Source organism: Hippoglossus stenolepis, chromosome 7 (genome assembly GCF_022539355.2).
Source record: "Hippoglossus stenolepis isolate QCI-W04-F060 chromosome 7, HSTE1.2, whole genome shotgun sequence".
NCBI lineage: Eukaryota > Metazoa > Chordata > Actinopteri > Pleuronectiformes > Pleuronectidae > Hippoglossus > Hippoglossus stenolepis.
The window spans coordinates 18,539,906-18,561,336 of NC_061489.1; the positions used below are offsets into that span (position 1 = coordinate 18,539,906).

Sequence of the window (21,431 nt, forward strand, 5' to 3'; positions counted from 1 at the left end):
TTTTCTATAATGTCATAATTTTATGAAAGAAACGTGTACACATGCTGTATTAGAAACACATGGATTATGAAGCAGTGTTTCACTTTGTTGTGTGGATTAGTCAGCCTATATTTATATGCCACGGTGAATTCAAACAAACAGGATTATGTGCATTGTGTCGGTGTGAATGCGGCAGGCTGATATCCAGCATGTGTAGGACACCTCAGGTGCACACAAGTATACATGCATGTGTGTGGTGTAGTATTTTTTTTAATAGGATATGGCTCTCCTGTGGCTCTGCTGTAAAGGCCTGCGATTGGTTGGAATCGTTCAGGCGTCTGTGTGTGCAGGCCGGAGCAGAGGCTGCGAGGCAGGCAGTGCGACCTAGTGGTGGAAGAGAGGTGTGTGGTGCAGGGGGGGAGTGCACAAACACACACTATACATCTTGCTCATATGGACACACACCGATGCGTAGACACACTCACAATCAAACCCACATACTTTGTTAATTCGCTGTAATTTATCTCCCTGAAACACATGCGCTTAACCTCTAACCCATGTATGACACTGTTCCAGGTTCCAAAATAACACATAATTCCCTACAAGCCACCCACACACACGCGTTAATGCTCTTTAACCAGGTTTGCATGCATTTGGAATGTCAGTCCACCCTCCTCTGCCACACACCCCCCCCGCCCCTACTCCCATCCTCTCACAGCCTGCTCTTGAACCAAATGGCACCGGTGGCAACTTCAAAGTCAGGATCTCTGTGATGACCCGACCTTCTCAAAGAAACATCCATTTGCCTGTGTTGTGGAATATTAGATCGGTCTAACTAGATCAGCTGGCGGTCCACGTTTTTCCAATCAGCCGACTGACACTCGGCCAGGCTGGTTTTTTGGAGATGTTCAGCCTCAGATCACGATTTGCTCCCCAACCCCCTAAAAAAAATCTGAGATTACCCCGCACCTCCAGATGTGTTGTAGCAGGGATTGAGAGGGCAGACGGGGGAGCTTTGATAAAGAGGGGGGCTGAGAGTGGTCGGCGGGGGGAGCTGGTCAGAAATTTTGGGAGAAAGAAGAGCAAAGGCAAGTGAAGTCCCAAAAGCAGGGTTTAACAGGGGCCCATCTCTGGCAGAGCCACGGCCCATTTTGCCTTGAAGGGGATTAATAATGAATTAAGGCACTCCCACCCCCCCTTCTAAAAAGATATTCATGCATGCTAATGCATCCATTATTTATAGTGTGCACAGAGGCTGGCTAGTGGTGGCCACATGCAAGTGGGAGGGATGTAAGGATGAAGTGAAGAGGTGGGGGTCTCTTCCCCCTGAGTGAAGCTCCGAGGCTCTGGAAGCAACATCCGCCCATTGTGGCTGAGCCGGAGGTGGGTGGGGAGGGTTTGGAGACTGGATATGGACAAGTGGGAGGAGGTTGGGGGAGATGGGGCGAAAGGGGGCCTCGCTGCCAGACAGGCAGCTCGTGCATCGGGAGAGGGCCGCCAAGTGTTGTGGGGGGAGGGGTGGATTAAACAAATAAATACATGATAAGAAATAATCATGCCAGGGAGGGAGGGCGCAATGGAGACAAAGAGGCTAAGAGGGACAAGGCGGGGGGGGGGTAGTTAAGTCGGACAGGATTTGCTGTCTGGACGGATCCGTTCTTGACCAAAATGTAATGTGTGAGGCAGGAGAACTTTTCTGAATGTTCCCCTGACTTGACTGGTTCCACAGTTTGACACATATTGAGCTCTTCTTCCAATTTCCACACCACAACTAATATAAGGCAGCTGTGGGTGATAATTAAACACAGCGTCGCAGAAGTTGATGCAGCGAAAGCATACGATGAAATGTAGACATTTGAAAAAGGTGAGAGATCGAGGACGAGTGGGAAGATGCTGTCTCCTTTAATGTGAGCAGCACGTCAGGTATGTGGTAATGCAGTGCAGAATGAGGCGGGGAGATAAGATAAAGCAAAGGAACGAGCCAGATGAGCTTTCTACCCCACTGATCCCCGTATTAGCATAGATACAGAGTCATCAGCATGGCAGGGAACTGGAGTTATGGTGGTGACACCTGGGCCGTGACACCCCAACTCATCTCCATAGATATCATCGGGGCCATGCGGATAAATAATACATCAGGCTTATCTAACACGTCTGCAGTGCATGACATTCTGCCGACACACCACCACCTTAAGTTTTGGTTATCCTTGTGAGTGAGTCATTCCTTATGCTGCTTCAGTCCCCCCCCCCCGAGTAAGACGTTACTCTGCTGTCAGTGATGGTTTCTAAATGGTTGTACAGTCGGGATGACGGTTGCTTCGACAAACTGCGTAACATTGATAATCCGGGGGAGGCTACTAAGAGTTCACTGTTTACATCCTTGCTTCTTGCGTGCATGAATACACATCTGCCAGAGATGCGGTGATATCTGGGGTAAGAGGTTATCAGTGGCTTTGCAAAAAAAACCTGTTTGAATGGGATTGCCCTCTGGCCCGTGAAGCAAATCCCCTACAGCATGGTGGAGTTATGAATGGTTGCAACATGAATCTATAAAATACTGTTACATGAGCTTGCAGGAACAGCGCAGGTAGCAGCCAGACACCCATTAACGGCAGACGCGCAACATGTTTCCCAACAAGTTGCACTGGAGGCGAGACCTCCCAGAAGGGACAATCTGCATTGTGCAAACATGGCAACCTTTGTTCCCCCAACAAACACAAGGTGAGGCTCTTTACTGCTTTTTAATACGAAAACCTCAACCGCACACAGGAAAATCCATAAACATTGGAATGATGTCAAAACAACATCGTGAGGTTTTCATGGTTTTAATTTTCCGCTGCTCAAAGTAGAAAAAAATGGCTCCTGCAACATTTCCTGCACCCCCGGTGATTTTTATGACAAATACAACAGCAGCTTAATTATACATGCGACCACCGCTGTAAAAGCACAACCATTAACTACCATCCTGTTAACACAGAGGACCTGCCTTGAAAGTGCTAGAGTCGCATTTTAAAATCTTTTCACTAAGCGTCTGTCTGCCGTGGCAGATTGGCACCGTTTAGAGGAGATGTAAAAAGGAACGTGGCAGCGCGCGAAAGGCCTCTTACACGCAAGCATGAAAAAGACAGCGACCTCAGAGGGTAATTGTTGATGAGCTGTCCTTAATGTAGTGGCTGAAACATCCTGAAATTGAATATCATGGAAAGAGATGTGTCTAAAGAGAGAGAAAAAAACAGAGACACGGATACTTTCATTGACTTTAACTCCAACCTCCAGCTGCATGGGAGCAGGACAAAAGGTGGCTTCTAGAGTCCGTGATCTGCCGCGGTGTGTCCAGGGAGAAAGCTTTGGAGTCTCAAAATAAGAGTGAACTTCCAACCTCTTCCTAGAGAGGCATTCGGTAAGTTTCAAAGGCTTCCTGGTTTTACGTTACTGGCCAAACACACCCCAGCTGTACACAAAGTGGCCACTCTCAATGAGACCCTATGGAGGCCGAGGGAGATCAGACAGACACCCCTTGACGTAACCAAACATCCCAGTTAAAAGCAGAGAGCGCTGAAGGGATGCCATTGATGTTATTGCTAGCTTAAACAGGTCAGCGTTCACTCATGGCTAGTGTGATATTACAGACAGTAATTTCATACTTGTGAGCAACGCTGCAAGCCCGGAGGCTTCTACAAAGAGAATTCAAAGTTTGTCACCGTCGTGAAGTAGAGCGGTCATCTGAATATTTCATACTCCGTCCTTTAATCTGCTTTATCCTGAAGACTTCCATATGGGCTTCATAGAACGTATCAATCTCTTGAGTGATATAATGTAAAACCCACAAAACACCCCCTAAAGGCAAGCCCATCAAGTAGCATTCACTCAGAGATGTATGGCCCTATGTTAAGCAAATGGGCAGAGAAATGGTGACCCACTGAATCCATTATTGCTCCCCCTATATCCATTGTTTTAAAGCCGGGCCTTATGTGCCCAGAGTGTCTTTAAAGGCATGTTAAGAGAAAGGAGCTTTCTGCCTTGGAATGAACTAACTTAATTATCATAGCAACTGGCAGTGCTCTTTAACATGTCAATGGTACTTGGCCTGCATGCATAATTCTGCTGTGTTATTGTGGTGGCCTCTGTGTTTCTCACTGACAAAACCCCAAACCACAGGCACGAGGGCCTATTGTCATGGGCGCATCCATCTGGATCAAGGCCATTAGAGGATATTTGCACTTCCTCTGTGGCTCCTGGCTCTTTTTTGACATGCGGCAGAAGGAGCAGGCATCACCCACCAGTGTAGGGCCAATTGAGGTGCAGATTGACCAGAAGGACAGTGAAGGAGGGCAGTCAGCAGGGCAGCGCTCCTGTCAAAACCGGTGATGGACACCCACGAGGGGGCTGCTAGCTGGCCTGCGTTTTCGGAGGTCCTATAGCAATTGATAGGACATGACGCAAGCAGGCGCCCTGGTTTCAGTCTTTTGTCCCCGGGGATGTTGGAGGGTGTATCAGAATGTCAGAGGCTCCTGGCTACAGCACACTTCTCGTGTCAACTGCCTATGATATACAACTGCCCCCTTGCATGCCCACACATACACCCCCGGGAAGATAGCAGTGGAACGCACCGTGTCTAAGAAAAGACGGATAAAATTAATTTTCTCTTTTTATGTTCAACCTCAATCATGAATAAAACATGAGTGTATAGAACCTGTACAGTGCAAACATGTTTGCATGAAATTTAGAGCACAAACAATCGGAAGACAAACACATAAATGGTTTCCTTTGAAGAGGTGGAAACATGCTGATGAAGCGCTCAGATAGGCCTGATGTGGTTAACACCATAGCATTTACAGAGGCCTTCAATGTTCCTTCATATGTATGCATGTGCATGTGTGTGTGTGTGTGTGTACACAGGTGGGGGGTGCGGGGGCATTAATTGTAAAGGCATATATCTCTATACACATATGGAAAAACTGCTTTGAGAGACATATCAAATAGAACCAATTCAGCTCCAACACATAAACACATTAGCTGTCAATCCATATCTCCCCACGTGTAACTTATACGCTTGTCGCTGCGCACGCCGCCTCTCGGAGCTGTGTTGGAATGCTGACAGCACAGAGATATGGATCTTGATTTGATTAAGAGTCAGAGTTGAGGGTCTGAGCGCTGGAGCCAGTGTGTGTGTGTGTGTGGGGGGGAGGAGGAGGCTGTTGCAGAGGAGGTGAGGTGGAGGGGAAGGGGCAGAGTGTGATGGCAAGGAGGAGGTGGTGGTGGGGGTTACCTGTGGCCCTGGCTCCAACTGGGAGTAATTTGGAACAGACTGCTCCCAATGTGTTCATTAGGTTGTGATTGGGGCTGAGCGCAGGTGGGGAGGGCCTGCCCAGCCTGACGCTGAATAGTCCTGATTGTGCCCGGCATAAAACGCCATCTGTTTCAATGAGGGCATGAGGGAGAGAGAGGGAGAGAGAGAGAGAGAGAGAGAGAGAGAGAGAGAGAGAGAGAGAGAGAGAGAGAGAGAGAGAGAGAGAGAGAGAGAGAGAGGGAGAGAGAGAGACGGAGAGAGAGAGGGAGGGAGGAGGAGGGAGCTACCGGTGAAAAGTCATGTTTTATGATGTCTGGTCATTTTTATGTTCTAACAAGGGGACACAAATTAAAAAAGGAGAAAAAGTAACGCTTGGTGACATTTTAAACTCTTGTCTTAAATTCAAAAATGCAATGAAAAAATCCATTCTAAGTGAAAAACATCATCGTGAAAGTCCATAAAATAAATTGGTGATGGTTTGAATAATACTGCATTGTGAACAAACTTAGCACAGAAACACAAGTGACCTGTTCTAGACGAGAGGTAAAATGGCGTCCTGCTCCAGACTAAATGGCAGGTTTGAGTCAAGCTGCGAGCAGACAGCTAAAGAGACAAGGGGATTGGAGATGGGGCAGTGGAGTTTATTTATGGGCCGCCTGCTTTAAAGCTGGGATGTTTTTGGTTAATCCTGTACTCATACCAAAAGCAGACATCCAAATGTTAATCTAGGTGTTTACACACACATTTACACTGTCTGCTTCGCTGTAGACACAACATTACCCCAAATCACGTTCATAGGTCTTATGCGGATAAAAAAATGCAGAAGACAAAATTTCCTTTTTACTCAGTCAGCCTCTCTTCTGTCTCCTATTTTTTTTCCTCCCTGCAAGGCCCTGGGAAGAAAAAGGAGAGAGCAGCAGAGAAGAAGGCCACTGTTTGCTGCTCGACTTTTGAAGCGTCTTTATCGGGCTTGGCAGCGTGGTCCTGCGTGTCCAAGCCTCGTCGTGCTTTTCATCCTTTGTGCTGTCCAAGGTGTGTCCAATGCACTGGCGCTTTGTGCGGGGAGGGAGACGACACATCACATTCTGTCTTCTGTCCCGAGCTGGGGGATGGGGGGGATTTGAGGAGGGAGGGGGTGTACAACAGCGGGGGACAAAAAGCAAACTTATAGAAGGCCGAGGGTCTTCAAAGCCGCGATGCACAAAGGCGTATAAAGCGTTACTTCATGCAGAGTTGTGCCAGATGTAATTCCGGGGTTCCTGGAGATAGAGAATCACATGCAATGCCTAGCTCCACCCCTGACACCATGAAAGGGCTGTGGCTAAGAAGCATCAACGGCCAAAGGGGGGGGTGGGCACAAAAGTTTGCTCCACTTTGATGCACAATAAACAAGTGAGTAAATCAGTCATCTTAAAGGTCCTGGTAGGAATCACTTGCTTCCTGAGACGAGGTAATTTCACGTGTGCAGCACGATTGATGCAGGCGCACTGGCTGCCCCCATTAGAAATCAGGAAGCCGCGGAAAGCGAGAAAGCGATCCCCCTCCCCTCCATCTCTCTGCCGAGCCATGAGCATTGCTTTCCACGGAAAAATAATTTTGATTGATTGTTAATAAACCCAGAGGTAGGCAGCGTGAGCCCGGTGCGTGGAGGATGTGTGTATAGGCTGTAGTTTTCCTGATCAACTTGACTCGTCCTCGTCTGCTTCCTGTGGCCTCCTGCTGAGATGGGACAGGTGCTGAGTGTGCATTGTTAAATATGTTCCAAGGCACAAACGCTGCCACTGTCAGGTACATCTGCACAGAGCGCGCTCCGTTCAGTGTGTGTGTGCAGGTGGGGTACGTGCGCGCGTGTGTTTGGCTCACTGACAGTGAATGGCGGTGGGTGTGGAGGAAAGGGTGGTGCCATCACTTTAGGCCTGCAGATGGGGTTCCCACAGGAGGGACACGCCCCGGTGTTTTCCAAGACAGAGACGGAGGCAAACATGGCGGCAGATCCATCTTTGCATCTTAAAGGTTTCGGCGGATACTTAGCCAGGAAACAGAAACTTCTTCTTGTCTCTTCATGTGTCATGTCCAAAGGCCTCCTGCTAGGGAAGTGGAGACCGCAGCCTCTGAATCCACAAGGTCGAGGCTTAGATGTCTCGCACAGAAGATTTTCCTTTAGCCGGCCTCATTTTGAATGGAACAGAGAAAAATAAATCACGTAGAGCCTCATCAAGGTGACATAGTGTGAGCACAATAGCATATAAATCTACCTCAGTGGCTCTCATCTTCACAGGATGGGTTTACTCAGGGACCCGTGTTTGTTTTACAGACTCCCTTCTTGCCTCCGAGGATCAGAATTCAAGTTTGCTTTATATCTTCACTGCAGCAAAAGGGCCGGCGTTTGTTCTTTTCGAGCCGAATTATATTGGCTGTTCATGGCGGAATGAAATCTTGCCCATGATTAGAGTGGAAATGAAGGATCTTGTGTATATCCAAGTGATATTAAATGGCACATGGCAGAGCAGGAGGGCTAAAGCCTCGCCCAGTGCTCCTCTGCATATCAATCATTAGGTGCTTGCGTGAAATGGAATAATTCAACCGCAGTGTGTTGGACTACAAGAATTATTTCTGATGTAGGAGCCACAATTGGCATGAAAATCCAGCATGGACGAAGTATATGAAATAATCATCAAATGGTTAATTACTAATAAAATGCAGCATCCAAGCATGTGACCTCTCCGTACACTGTAGCGGCCGTTGAATATATTAAACATTACATGCAAATATAGAGAAACACACAGTGTTAACGTGCACCACAGACACGCGGTACAAAATGGACATGCGTCGGTGCCGAGGTGTGCGGCAGTCATTTGGTGACTCATCACTGTACCGCGCGTCCAATTGAAACTTTTGGATTAGCTACCAGCTAGCGTGTATCTCTCCACAGGCCCGCGTCGTCCACAGGTCACAGAACAAAGCACAGGGGCCAGCGAGCAGGAGTCAGGGGTCACAGCATCCCAAGGGTACCTTGAGTCTCATCCCAAAACCTCTAACATCTTTCAAAGACCTCCTGCAGCCCAGGCCCTCATCAGCGAGTGCCCCCAATGGCCCCCTGCATATATGCACTAGCCCACGCTCTTCTCTGGTGAGCGAAGGTGGAAGCCTGAGTGCATCACCTGGAGCCGTGACTACGTGACAAACAGGCTCGCTCCGTCCAAAACCAGCCCGAGACTCGGTGGGGGGGACGCAATAATGATGCTGAGGGGGCAGAGACACACACACACACAAGGGGGCAATTTTCATTTTCTTCATATTTCACAAAGGCCTTTCGTACATTCTTGTTGAACTCGAAGCCCGGCTGCAGAGAGGTTTCAACCCACGAGAGATAATTACTCACAACCCACACAGCCCCGTTACCTCGGGTTCATGTACACACTGGCTCAAATTGATAATGTTCTATCTATAAGAAAACATTTCAATGTGCATGGAGGTAATGAGTGATCTTTCTTTGCATTTCTAGCTTTTAACCTTCAACACTGAGACAAATTTGAGCCAAACTTTATCCACCAGCAGCTCAGAAAAAAACTGGGCCTTGATAAAGCAATTGATCCATCACCACTCCCTTATCCGCCCGATCAGCCATCAATAAAAACCAGTGCCGGTTGCGACGACGGCACCAGCCAGGCCCACACCTGCCACAGTGGAAAAGACTCGGCCGACTACTTTACACTGCGAGAGGCTGAGGAAAAAATTAAGATGATCAATGTCTGCGCAGATTATACTTTATCCTAGATGAAGGGTTGAAATAGAACGAGTGCGGTTCAGTCAAACCAGCTGAACGGGTGAGAATTAAGATGTTGTAGCGTGGGATGAGGCAGTTATGCATACATAACATGTTGAGGCTGGGACCCCCTACTGGGGAGAGGCACGACAAAGCCTCTCTAACAGCAATACCTCTGGGACAGCTAATGATTAATTAGCTTGTGTCATTAAGTGAGGCAAATGTCACCCGAGCTTCCTGGGGAAGCTGTCACACCATGTGGAGGCTACTCACAAGTTTCCCCCTCAGGTGCTGGTGAAGGGTGGAGTGGGTGGGTGTGTGGGAGGGGGTGGGTGGGTGGGTGGGTGTTGTTGCACTGTTACTAGTCAAATCCTGACATCTAGTGGTCAGATATTAAACTACATCGGGCTGCAGATGCCACAAAAAACCCCAGAAAAAGATTTAGAAAACTTTTTTTCTGTCTTTTTTTTTTGTCTTGAGCAATGTATCTTTTAAAAATACATAAAAACATAGACTTATACTATAACTTATGCTGAACATTTGTAGCACAGGTCTGCAGCTCAAAGGTTATCCAGATTCACCTTTGGGATTAATCCCTGCTCTCTGATCCCTGAGCGCTAAATTAGGTGAGGTGACCTCTGACCTTTAAATGTCATTTACCTTATTGACCATGGCACTGGTGTCAAAATAAAAGAGCTGATACTTCCTCAAACACAAACTGGCATGAGCTGGATTACGGGCGCGCTTGGCAATACTGGCATCTGTTTTTAGCGCAAGACCTGGCAGCAAACACCGGACGTATGCCTGCTTGCTGTTGTGGTTTGTAAATTCCAAAGAACTGAATTAAATTATGAATAAAAAGTAAATTCTAACATAAAAGCATACGATTTAAAAGGTCTTACCAAAGATGCGAGATGCAGGCTGGAGTTGACGGCTCTCTCGAACAGTATTCCAGACGAGACAGGCTTCTGCAATGGTCATTCGAATCAGTGTAATTATGCCATTTTCTTCATCAGCGACCTCTGGATGTTCACTATGCACACGCTCACTTTTTCTTTCTCTCTCTCTCCCTCTCCATTTCAGGATCAGTGGGTGTGAGTCGTGTGCAGATCAGCACTGAATCCTGGCCTGCTGCAAGACCAGACCCAGGAGAAGTGAGAAGGCCTCTCTCTGCACCAGGGAGTGGCAGCACAACGTGGACACACACACGCACACACACGCACACACACACACACACACACACACACACACACACACACACACACACACACACACACACACACACACACACACACACACACACACACACACACACACTTCATGTCTCTGTTTATTCAGTGCACACACACAAACACATTGACACACACACACACAATCTGCCTCACCCTCACATAGACATATGTATACAAAAGCACACCTGTCAGGGACTTTCCACTGCGTGAGCAAAAGCAAAGAAGTCTGGCCCTCCCTCTGTCTCTCTGTATGTGGTATCCCATGTCTGCTATATTAAAGCAAATCCATTCAGTTCCCACTTTCTCATCTGAAATAATGGCATGAGCAATTTTCACATTTAGGCAAGCAAGGACACATGCGGTCTTTCTCTCTCTCTCTTCTCTCTCTCTCAGTCTCTCTCTGTGTTTAATGAATGGAGTCGGCTCCGGGCCCCCGTGGCTGTGGTCTAATCTGCCTTTGAAGATTTTTCACCATATCCAGATAGCAAAATAAACCTGCAGCTCCACACACAGTTGTTTTTTTTATCTCAAAACACACCAGTAAATAACATGTCCATTTGTATATCCGTATATGTTTACTCGTATCTACAAGTGTTTGTGACTTCTGTGTTATTTACCTCAGGGGAAAAGGGCCCGGGGCCCTGCCAGGAGCCTCCTGATTGTGCCAGTTTACTGGTGTGTGACGTTCATTTGAAGGGGGAATCTGTCAAATAGCACGATTGAATTAAAGTGCACTTTGGTCCAGAGTGCTCCCTCTTTGCCACTTTGCACCATAACATGTCTTGTCCTAAAATAATTAGAGTGGGGCCTTGGGTGGTGGAGTGGCCACATCCTCAATGGTCAAAAGGAGGAATGGTGTTGGCTTTGAATGGAAGCCTCCCATCTTAAAAAACACTCTATTTCTTTACACTTGAGGTTTGTTGTCTTTTGTGACTATTATCCCCATTCACCATTTGCTTTCATGCAGCTGTGCCCCTCTTAAAAAAAGTCTTTGTGCCACCACCATGAATACAGGGAATGTGTCCATGGCAGGTAGCCCTTATTGCAAGTTAATCTCCTGAAAGAGCCTCATACAAGTACTTTTAAATTCTCCCCGAGCCACCGAGGGCTCATCATCAATCGAGTACTTCTCCCCTTTGTGGGACTGATGAGTGTGGTGCGCGGCCGGTGACAATGGCTGCAAAGTGTGACAAAGTAATCACCTTCTGTAGAAAACACTAGTAATTACTTCTAAACTGTTTGGGCTTCGGAGACAACTGCCATTGTGCAATAAAATGAAAGGCTCCCTTTGGAGAGCAGTGCCAGGATCGTCTTTTTCAATCTGTTTGTCATCTGTTTGTTTACAGAGATATTTCTGTGCAGTTGCCCGCTGCAGCCATGTTTTTATCATATGTGTGTATGTGTGCATGTGTGTGTTTTGGCCTTGTGTGTGTCCTGATGCCTTCAGGCCCTTCTGTTCCTGTATTCTCGAGGAAAAGAGAGGTATGCGTCGACATTCATCGTGCAAACAAAAAGACACTTCGCACCCTACAAGCCATAATGTTAAGAGGAGCCATTTAATTGTTTAATTAAACAATTAAATGTTCCCTCCAGTTCAAAAGAGTTAGTTAATTATGCACATTCCTGCATTCAACCAGACCTCTATTCATCCCGTGTTAGGCTCTAAGAACGTCAGAAGAAAGACTATTTCCTGAGCTGCACCGATGAGATAATGTAGGTTCTGCTGATTCAACAGGGTTTATTTCTCTTATTATGGGTGGACGCACAAATGGAGAATACAACAAGATAGAAAACGACGACAAAATTAGCAAAAAAATACGTGCTACACTCTTAGAATGTCCTTTTTAAACTACGTTGGTGCTGAGCAGATGCTTACTCTCTTGCCTGAATTATAATTATTAATATATATTATATGAAATATGATGTTTTGTAGAAATGTATTCAATAGAATAGAATATTTAAATTCACACTTAGGGGAAACTAGAGTGGCACTTGTTACCGTAATGCATTAATAGTGTAAACTGTCATAATAGAAAATATTCTACATCATTTCCAGGAACGATGCTACTTTTATTCCCATGAGAGCTACAGTTACATATTTACCTGTGTAGGTCTGGAGCTGACAGATTAGCAAAGCAGCTTAGATAAATTCCTGGTCTCTGAAAATCACTGCAGCACTTACAGATTAAGGTGCATGAAGTTCAGGGACTTTACGGAGAAGTTTCGATTTGCTGGAAACATCATATTCTACAAATAAATATAAATATAATACATACGAGATCAACGACACAAAATACAAGGGATTGCATTTCTTTGTATAAATATGTTTATTTACATAAATATATTTTCATGCTTATACATATATATATATATACATGTTTGTATACGCACAGAGATGATACTGATCTTTCTTGGGGGATAAACTTCTTTAGTATAATTATCAGATGAAAATAGGCCTATATTCCAGCATTGAATCGTCTCCAGAGCTTTTTAATTTACTGCCGATAAAACAGGTGTTGAGGAAAATTGTTGAAATAAATTTTGACTGCGAAATGTCATGAAAACAAGAAAATGGTTCTAATGCCATCTGGCCTTAATTTCCTTGTCACCCCTAAAATATCAAATATCAAGCATTTGTTAATTTCATATATTGCATTATGTTCACACTTTCTTAGATTAGATAGATTTCTCTTTCTATAACATTGTAAGTTTTATGTTTTATACTTTTGAAGAATCAGTCACCAGTTACATCAATTGTATTGGATTTGGCTGCAACGCTGTATACCCCTGAAATTTCAAAAGTGTTTTGTGGACTCAAACACTTCACCCACCCCTCCATCAGCATAGTGGTCGATAATGAGTGAATTTTCATTTTTGGGTGAACAATCCCTTTAAGTGAACTAAGCTGCGGGCAGCACAGCAACAATGGCTGATACTCCTACATATACAGACAGCTAAGTCCCCTCTCACCTGCAATAAGAGTTATCTGGATGCACAGCAGCAGTTTTACTGACTCAACATGCCGACAGCTGCATCGCTGGCAGACCTGAAGAAAGGAGCGTGACAGTTAGTGGTTGTGGTGATGAATGAGAATCCCCTCCTCTCTGTTTCCTCACTATAGTCCTCATCAAACCCCTCTGAGCTGCGTGTGTCTCGTTTTAGCCAGCAGAGGGCAGACAGCATCAAAACAAACCAAACAGTGGAGTTAGTGGAGATAAAAATCATACATGACAGATTCTGTTTGCTCATCAATCAATCAAACTTTAGTTGTACGGCGCAGCATATGTAAATGTAAGGTGGCAGGGTGGGCCACATTAATCAGACTTTGTACAGATGCTTTTATGTGTCTTTAAAAACTTCCTATTTGAAATGTGTGCAGTTTTTGTTTTTGCTGTCACATAAAAAAGACACATTTTGTAATTGGTCTCTCTTAACAATATTTAATTTGTGTTTTAGATCTTTGCCTGCAAGTCTGTGAAGCTATAAATGCCACTGTGTTTTTAACATAGACCTGCTCTGGATAGAAATTGTTATTCTGGATAACAGTGGTTGGGTTTCTGAGAACTTAGGGCATCGATCTGCAGCGTCTGTGCCACCACACTGTCTCTTTTAGACTTTTTGTGTCTTTTATTTATTCTGATCTTGAGTCAGAGAATGCAACAAGCGTTGCCTGCGATATGCTCCTGGAAAAACTTTGTGGCAACCATCTCTCTATGTTAACATCCTGTTCGCAGTCTCAAAGCGCCTTTTGAGTAAACCACTCAAACAGTGAATCATTGTGCCTAACTAAACACCTTTGGAGTTTGTATAACAACTGAAGGCTATCACAAGTTCTCTTTCCTGTTTGGAAGGGGAAGGTGAGGTGTTCAGCTGCAACATGCAACTTCACCACTCTCTAAATTCTACACACTGAACCTTTAAGACCCATATTGTTCTCTGCTGCAGGTGATTCTGAGCCATAGGAAATATGCAGAAACGGTGTCAGGTGGTTATATCAGCATGTTTTGTAGTTCTTCAAGTGGCCAGAAACCGCCCGGTGCTATATTTCATAACATGCCAGCAAACAACTGCCTACAAATGGTCTGTATTATTATAGCAGCTTTTCTAGTCCTGATGACCACTCAAAACACTTGTGCAGCACTTTTTATATCATACACTTCCAGCCCAGTCATTAGGGGGAATTTTGAGTTAAATATCTTGCCCAAGGACACTTCAGCACGTGGAGTGGAGGAGACCAGGGATCAGACCGCCGACCCTCTGTTTAGTGGATGGCCCACTCTATCCTCCTGAGCCACAAGCACCCCATATTGTCGAGTATTACATAATTTCATTTGGAGTGTGTGTGGAGCTGTTTCTGGCAGCTTGTCGAAAGTACTTTTAACATTTGCTCAGTTTTTAGCTCTAGTTTGTTCGCCACCATCTCCCACTGAGAGAATCTGACACATTTACTTGCTAGATGCTTGCTGATGTGTTCACAGGCATTGGGTTAATTTCTGTTGCATTTGCTGCTGGGCCGTTAACTAGCAGACACCAGACTGACAAGTGTGGAAGTGCTAAATGTCCAGATTTTCACAGGAGAAATGTTAATCAAGCTTTCTGCTCCATAGTTGACAAAAATAAACAACAACAACTTTAGCTGGTCTAATCTTGTGTCAGTCCTCCAGTCTCTAATTGAAACATCAAACAAAAAAAACTATAAAACAAGTGATCACTTTGATTTCAATGTTTCATTTCAAAATGAAGAGGAAGACGTGTGTGCTGGACAGACACTGTGAAGATGCCAGTTTATGGAGAATAAACAGCCAGAGAATTAAATTCACAACAGAAGTTCTCCAAGTTAGAAAAAGGAAACTGCTGCAGGCCTGTGTCAGAACGGCAGGGTTCTCGTTTAAATGAATCATGGACTTGGTTACATCTGTTGTTGTCTTCCTCGTCATCACATTGTCAACAGCAAGAATACAAGATGCTTATTTATGCCTCTGTAATCTGGAAGAAAAAATGTACAAAGCCACATCGATAAAGTACCAACAAATAAACTAAATTGAAAACAGAGAGAATCAGAGAGAGACCGAGCTTTTATTTGTGAGCTTGCAGAATGAGCCCTTGCTGTGGACTGTGGGTTTGTTCTTGTCGACCCGTAGGTGTCGGTGAGTGACAGCGAACGGGGGACAAGCTGAATGACAGAGCTCCAGATGGAGAGCTGGACACCTGAGGCCATATTGAACTCTCATACTGCATTAGCAGTCTGATGATAATGATCCCATGAGGCGGCAGGCCCTCCTTTGAATCACAGTCCATTCAACATAAGAACAGGGGGGACGTCTCCCCGCCCCCTGTGCGGTCACCAGCATTTCATTTGCAATCTAAATCTAAAAAACACAGTGCTGGTGAGTCACATCAAAGGGCTTTTTGATAGCTGGGATCGAGCAAGGGCTTGAAATAAAATGGCTAATTACGAGTGTTGATGAGTGGGCCATGTAAGCTATACACACTAATTGGATTGTGCAATGCAGTGCTGCTTTTGTTTTCTGTGCATTAATGAAGTCTTTTCTCTGAAATGTTGAAGAACACTTTTGTGTTTCCTGGATTTAAAATGGTGGCCTATATAAACATATAATTTATACAAACACTCATATAGGAGATAATTCAACTCCATGGTTACATTTAGGGTTTGATTAAAAAAAACAACAGCTATCCTGAACCACCAGAAGCACAATGGGTTTCTGTTTATCTATTCTGGCTGTGTTTTCAGCATCAGCTTCATTGAATAATGAAGAATACAGAAGTTGTAATAATAGAATATTTACAGCTTTTGTCATTTGTAAAAGTAGGTATGTGAAAGATAAAGTTAATATCTTGGATAAAGCAAAGAAACTTACTTGCCCAATGCAAACTCAAAGTAAAACATCCCTTTGATCAAGGGCGGATAAAACTGATGATTATGAAAAGTCTTTCAACAAGCAAAAGAGAAATACGATTTCTAAAATTCAAAAATTTTATTTTAAACTTCAGGTTGCTTGTTCTACATGGATCTTAGAATTAACATTAGCATCCAGCCATAGTCCGATTTATTCAGTTTCATAACCATGAAGAGGTTTGGAAGGGTGCAGTAGGCTGGATACTCCAAAATGACCAATAGCCTACGTCCAGTTTGATCAGAATTAAAAACAAGTTTCTATTTGATGTAGAGATCTGAAATGTATCAAAGGCAGACTGTAGATTTGGCCAGATTCGGAGAAGAGCCAATGAGGTACAAAAGTTATTTTAGCCTATGTCACCATTTTGGGTGAGAGATGATATAATTTTTTTGTATATGGTAAATAAAAGAGGACCAAGAATGGATCCTTGTGGTGCACCTATGCTAATGCTAGGGGGACTTGACTTGGAGACTGCTGGAGATGACGGTCTCTCCTGAGTTCTACCTGAGAGGAAGTCATTAAACCATTTAATGGACTTGATGCACTAATGAAATACTTAAGATAAATCTGCATAAGGGGCCGCACAATATGGTGTTTTTTCACAGCTTCAATAATGTTGTTAAGGACACAATGCAGCTGTTGTTGTGCTGTGACACAATCTAAATACTGTAATTTGTTATTTGAAGAAAGAAACAGTCTCATTTGAGTCCTGGGAGGCTTGTTAACAGATGAAGTAAAATGACAATTGAAACACGCAATCCTTGAATTTAGAGCATGTTACTGTTCAAACCCTTTGGGTTGGGTATAGGAAAGGCTCAAGCAACTGAAATAATAAAACACTATGAATCGAAACCTTGTGCTTGAGACGATGAGGTTGATTTCTGATTCTTATTAAGCTCTGGCCACTCCATTATGTGAAGATGACTGATTGAATCACTTATCAAGGAGACCTGTGACCTTAACCAAGATCCTATTGGGCTAAATGGAAATCAGGCTATTTATTATGGGGAGGGGGGTACAAAAAATAAATAAATAAAATAAATGAAAGAATCCAATTGAGGAGTAAATGCTTTTAAATTTCCACTAAAGAAAATGGTCAAATTGACCCAATGTAATACGTGGATAGTGTTTTGTACATTCGGTTCCAAGTGTGAGTGGGTTCGTGAGACGCACGTTCACAACAAAGCAGGAGAGGGGCTGGTGAAGCAGGAGGTGGAGGGGGAGACAGGAGACGTCGGTGCAGGTGTCCTTGGTCTTATTTCCCCGCTGACAGCTCGGAGACAGGAGCCGCAAGGAGCCTAAGAAGGAATGAAAGCTGATGAAATAATAAACGTCTGATCTGCCGGGAAAATCCGGGGGAAAGAGCAGCGGAGGGAGGAAGGATGCGCTCGTCTGGATGAGAGACCCCCGCTGGGTGAAGACGCGCAGCGGAGGCTACGTGTTAGCTGAGCCGTGAAGAAAAAAAAAAAAAGCTCCGAGGATGAGGTGGAGGAAAATGATCACATCACCAGTGATCACCGTTTCACACGCATCCTGCTCGGATTAGAAATCTGCATCTGTCTGGACATCCCGAGCTCGGTGCTGATCGGCTGCCTCCACCTTCCAGGTTTCCTCCGGCAGATGTGGGCTGCATCAGGGACAAAGGCCTGCTCGGGATACATCGCGATGAGCAGCATTGATCGTCTCCAGCATTACAGGCGACTCCTGGACGAGTCTGCTGCACCGTTTCCACACGTTATGGACGCCTGTGCCATGTCAGGTGAGATGCAGCCGATGTGAGAGGAGCAGTGTTAGTGCAAACACAACCTGAGCTGCTCTTCTGCTCCATCACGATGGGACTAACCTGAAGCTGCTGGATGTCACTCCCTGGCACTGCTGCAAGTATGGGCACAAATATCACCGACGTTCCCTGGGAGCCTGCTGTCGCCCCTGATTCCGCCCAGTACCCGGTGTGGTCCACCACGGCCGGCTGCGTGGTGAAGATGGTGCTCATATCATTCATTGTGTGTGTGTCCTTGTTCGGGAACGTGGTGGTCCTGCTGGTGTTCCAGAGGAAGCCTCAGCTCCTTCACGTGGCCAACCGCTTCGTCCTCAACCTCCTGTTGGCCGACCTGCTCCAGACTATATTGGTCATGCCCTTCGCCATGGCGGCCACCGTGCCGGGTGTGTGGCCCCTGGATGTGCGACTGTGCCAGGCCCTGGTGGTGCTCATGCACCTTTTCGCATTCGCCGGGGTCAACACCATCATAGTGGTCTCTGTGGATCGCTACCTGGCCATCATCCACCCTCTGTCCTACCCCACCCGCATGACCCCTCACCTGGGCACCAACCTGATCATCTGCACCTGGGTGCTCAGCTTCCTGCAGAGCACTCCGCCTCTGTACGGCTGGGGGGCCATTGACTTTGACCGACACCACAACATGTGCTCGGTGGTGTGGTCCTCCAGCCTGACCTACTCTGCCGTGGTGTCCACCTTTTCTTTCTGGCTGCCCGTGCTCATCATGCTGGGATGTTACTGGATGGTGTTCAGGGCAGCTCGGAGGCAGAACGCTCTCGTGCACCCCATACAAAAGCAATCCTACACCCAGCCAGCGCCGCAGGACATCCAGGGCCCCGGCAGTCCACAGCGGCAGCCCCAAGCCCAGCCGGCAAGTTCACCTGAAGGCCCCTACTCAGCCAGAGGATGCCCTGTTCGGGTCAGGCACAGACGCTTCCACTACCACTGCAAGGCCGCTCGGGTAGTGTTTGTGATTATGGCCTCATACATCCTCAGCATGGGGCCTTACAGCATACTGAATACAATATCTATGAGCACCAGAGCGCCTGTACCACCCTGGCTGTCCTCTGTCGCGCTCGTGCTCTTTTTCTTACAGTGCTGCCTGCACCCTTACATTTACGGTTACATGCACCGCAGTGTGAGGAAGGAATTCCTGGCCCTGCTCTGCGGACCGTTCTGCAAGCAGGGCCGTCCCAGCCAGAGCTCGGCTGTGGAGAGCTGCTTCACCACCACAGAGGGACGCTCGGGCGCCCACCCTCACCTGCCCAGCCTGGCCGCTCGAGTCCTCCCTCTGCGGACTTGGGAAGAATGCACAACCTCCTCCACCCCCACTTTTGAGAGGAAGTCGAGGGACAGCCGCAAAGACACGGCTTCCACCAGCATCAGCTCAGAGAGGGAGCTCACGGTCCACAGCAAACAAAGCACATGAACGGCCTTGAGAATTTGGAGCAATGTCCTCATACAACAGGGTTATTCATTAAGAAGTTACTGGCATTAGGAACAACAACTTGACAATGTTTTTTCAAATGTTCAGAAACACGTTTTATGTTTTGTCTCATTAGTTTAAATGTGTGCAGTTATTATACAACAGCTATACAGTAAAACCAGAAACAACATTTAATTTGTATTTTAAAGTCTTTAACCTACAAGTCACTAATTAATACCACTAGGGTTTTTGACCTGCTGTGATATAGAAAAAATATTACATTGGATTAAAGTGCTGTGTGATCTGATCACTTTGCTTTGATTAGGGTTAATAGACGTCACTGATAACGTATTGATCTGCAGTATCTACGCAGCTACTCGGTCTCCTTTAAACCTTTTGTGTGCGTGTTGTGTATTCGGAGTAAGAGGACGTACTGTGTACCTTGTGTTTGGGCGAGCGAGCGTCGCCTGCCACTAATGAACTCAGGATCTGTTTTTGGAGAAACTTCATCGTGCCCTTCTCTGTTCTTGAGCAAGTGGAACATGTGTGTGTTTACGTCCTTGTGTCTGTAACTCTTCTTAGTCTCAAAGCGCCTTTTGAGGAAATGAGTAGATCAGTGATGCATTGTGCCTGTTCAAACACACAAGGGTTGGTGGATTACTTTCCTTGATGGGATGGACAAACAAACCAGTTTGACTTAACCTCTGTGTTTCCTTTAATTCTAGTTCAAATGAGGTGGGAATTTTTAATATTGGTCCGGAATTTTCTGCCTTTGTGATGTCGGCCTTTCTTTGAGGAAGTACAGTGTTATTGTTGAATCAGTGCAGTGCATAGAGAACAGGGTATAGACTCCAGTGGACTCAGTGGACCAGTTATTTAACGTAGGCCGCATTGTATATATATATATATAAACCAGTGGCGTATATATAAGAGTTTTCTTATGTTCCTCTGAACACATGTATATTTGTAAAGATCCCTCCTGATAGAACCTGCCCTCTCACAGCCAGAGAGGATGAATACCTGCCATGACTCATCTCATAGAAAGAGCGAATCACTGAGCTGATTGTAGATGATGTGTCGCCAAAGGATTTCACAGTTGCATGACCACATTATGTGCATTATTTGAAAAGCGTGTCCGGTTCTGTGGTCAAGTTTTTATAACTTTTAAATGAATGTTTTATTATTATGATCATGATTGATATATCGTGTTTGACTGGACGGCCATAGATTTGAGCCTGGAGTCATTCAACAGTATTATAGCTGACAATCAAGCTTGTACAGTAGGTCTGACACGTTTCTCTGTGCGAGACAAAGAGTTACACTACAGTGTGTGAAACAGTTTATCATCAAATAAAGAGAGTAGTGATGTTTTTAAAGTGCTTTAAAACGACATATTTTTGTGATTTCTATCGTGTCTTTGCATTATTTCTGGTTTCATCGATCAAGATCACAAGTTGTCTGTTGTTTAATAAAAGTGAATTATATGTATTATGTGTCTAAGTGTTGTATTCAACTCAATATACCAAGTGGTCCTAGGTGTGCATGTGAGGGGTTGTCCCCACAGACAAAAGCCTGACTTAAACTATCAGCAGGATCTGTGGAGTGAGGTCTGCTCGAGTCACCAGGCAAAGCATCATTCTGTAAAAACTCAAGACTTCAGAGAAATTCTCTAAATCAAAGTGAGACTAGAAAAATGCATCTACATCAAATAAAGTGACAATGACATGCGCTGCACTTTTAAAATGCTCGCCACAAAGGGCACTATGCGTTTGTATACGTTGTGTATTTGTACTAAACTTTATTTTCATCAGTGTTGTCTATATTGTTATTTTGTTGCTCTGTTACATGCAACATCTATTGCACATCTGTCTGTCCAGAGGGAGGGGTCCCTCACTTGCAGCTCGCTTACGGCGTTTTTCTTCCCAGTTTAAAGGTGTTTGGTCGTTTTTCCTCGCTCTGGTTGAGTTTAAAGGGCAGAGGAGCCTTGTTAAAAAACCCTATGAGGCAAATTGTGACATGTGAATTTAGGCTATAAAAAACAAT

General features: G+C 45.3%; 1 protein-coding gene across 1 annotated transcript; it reads left to right on the top strand.

Moving 5' to 3' along the window:
- Nucleotides 1-17,378: 17,378 nt before the first annotated feature.
- gpr101 (G protein-coupled receptor 101) lies at nt 17,379-20,876 on the top strand. Its single transcript, XM_035161593.2, has one exon. The coding sequence runs from the start codon at nt 18,042-18,044 to the stop codon at nt 19,389-19,391; it is 1,350 nt and encodes a 449-aa protein (XP_035017484.1). The 5' UTR covers nt 17,379-18,041; the 3' UTR covers nt 19,392-20,876.
- The last annotated feature ends 555 nt before the right edge of the window (nt 20,877-21,431 follow it).

Coding starts and splice junctions, on each gene's coding strand:
- gpr101 (XM_035161593.2), top strand. CDS start 18,042: ATGTCACTCCCTGGCACTGCTGCAAGTATGGGCACAAATATCACCGAC.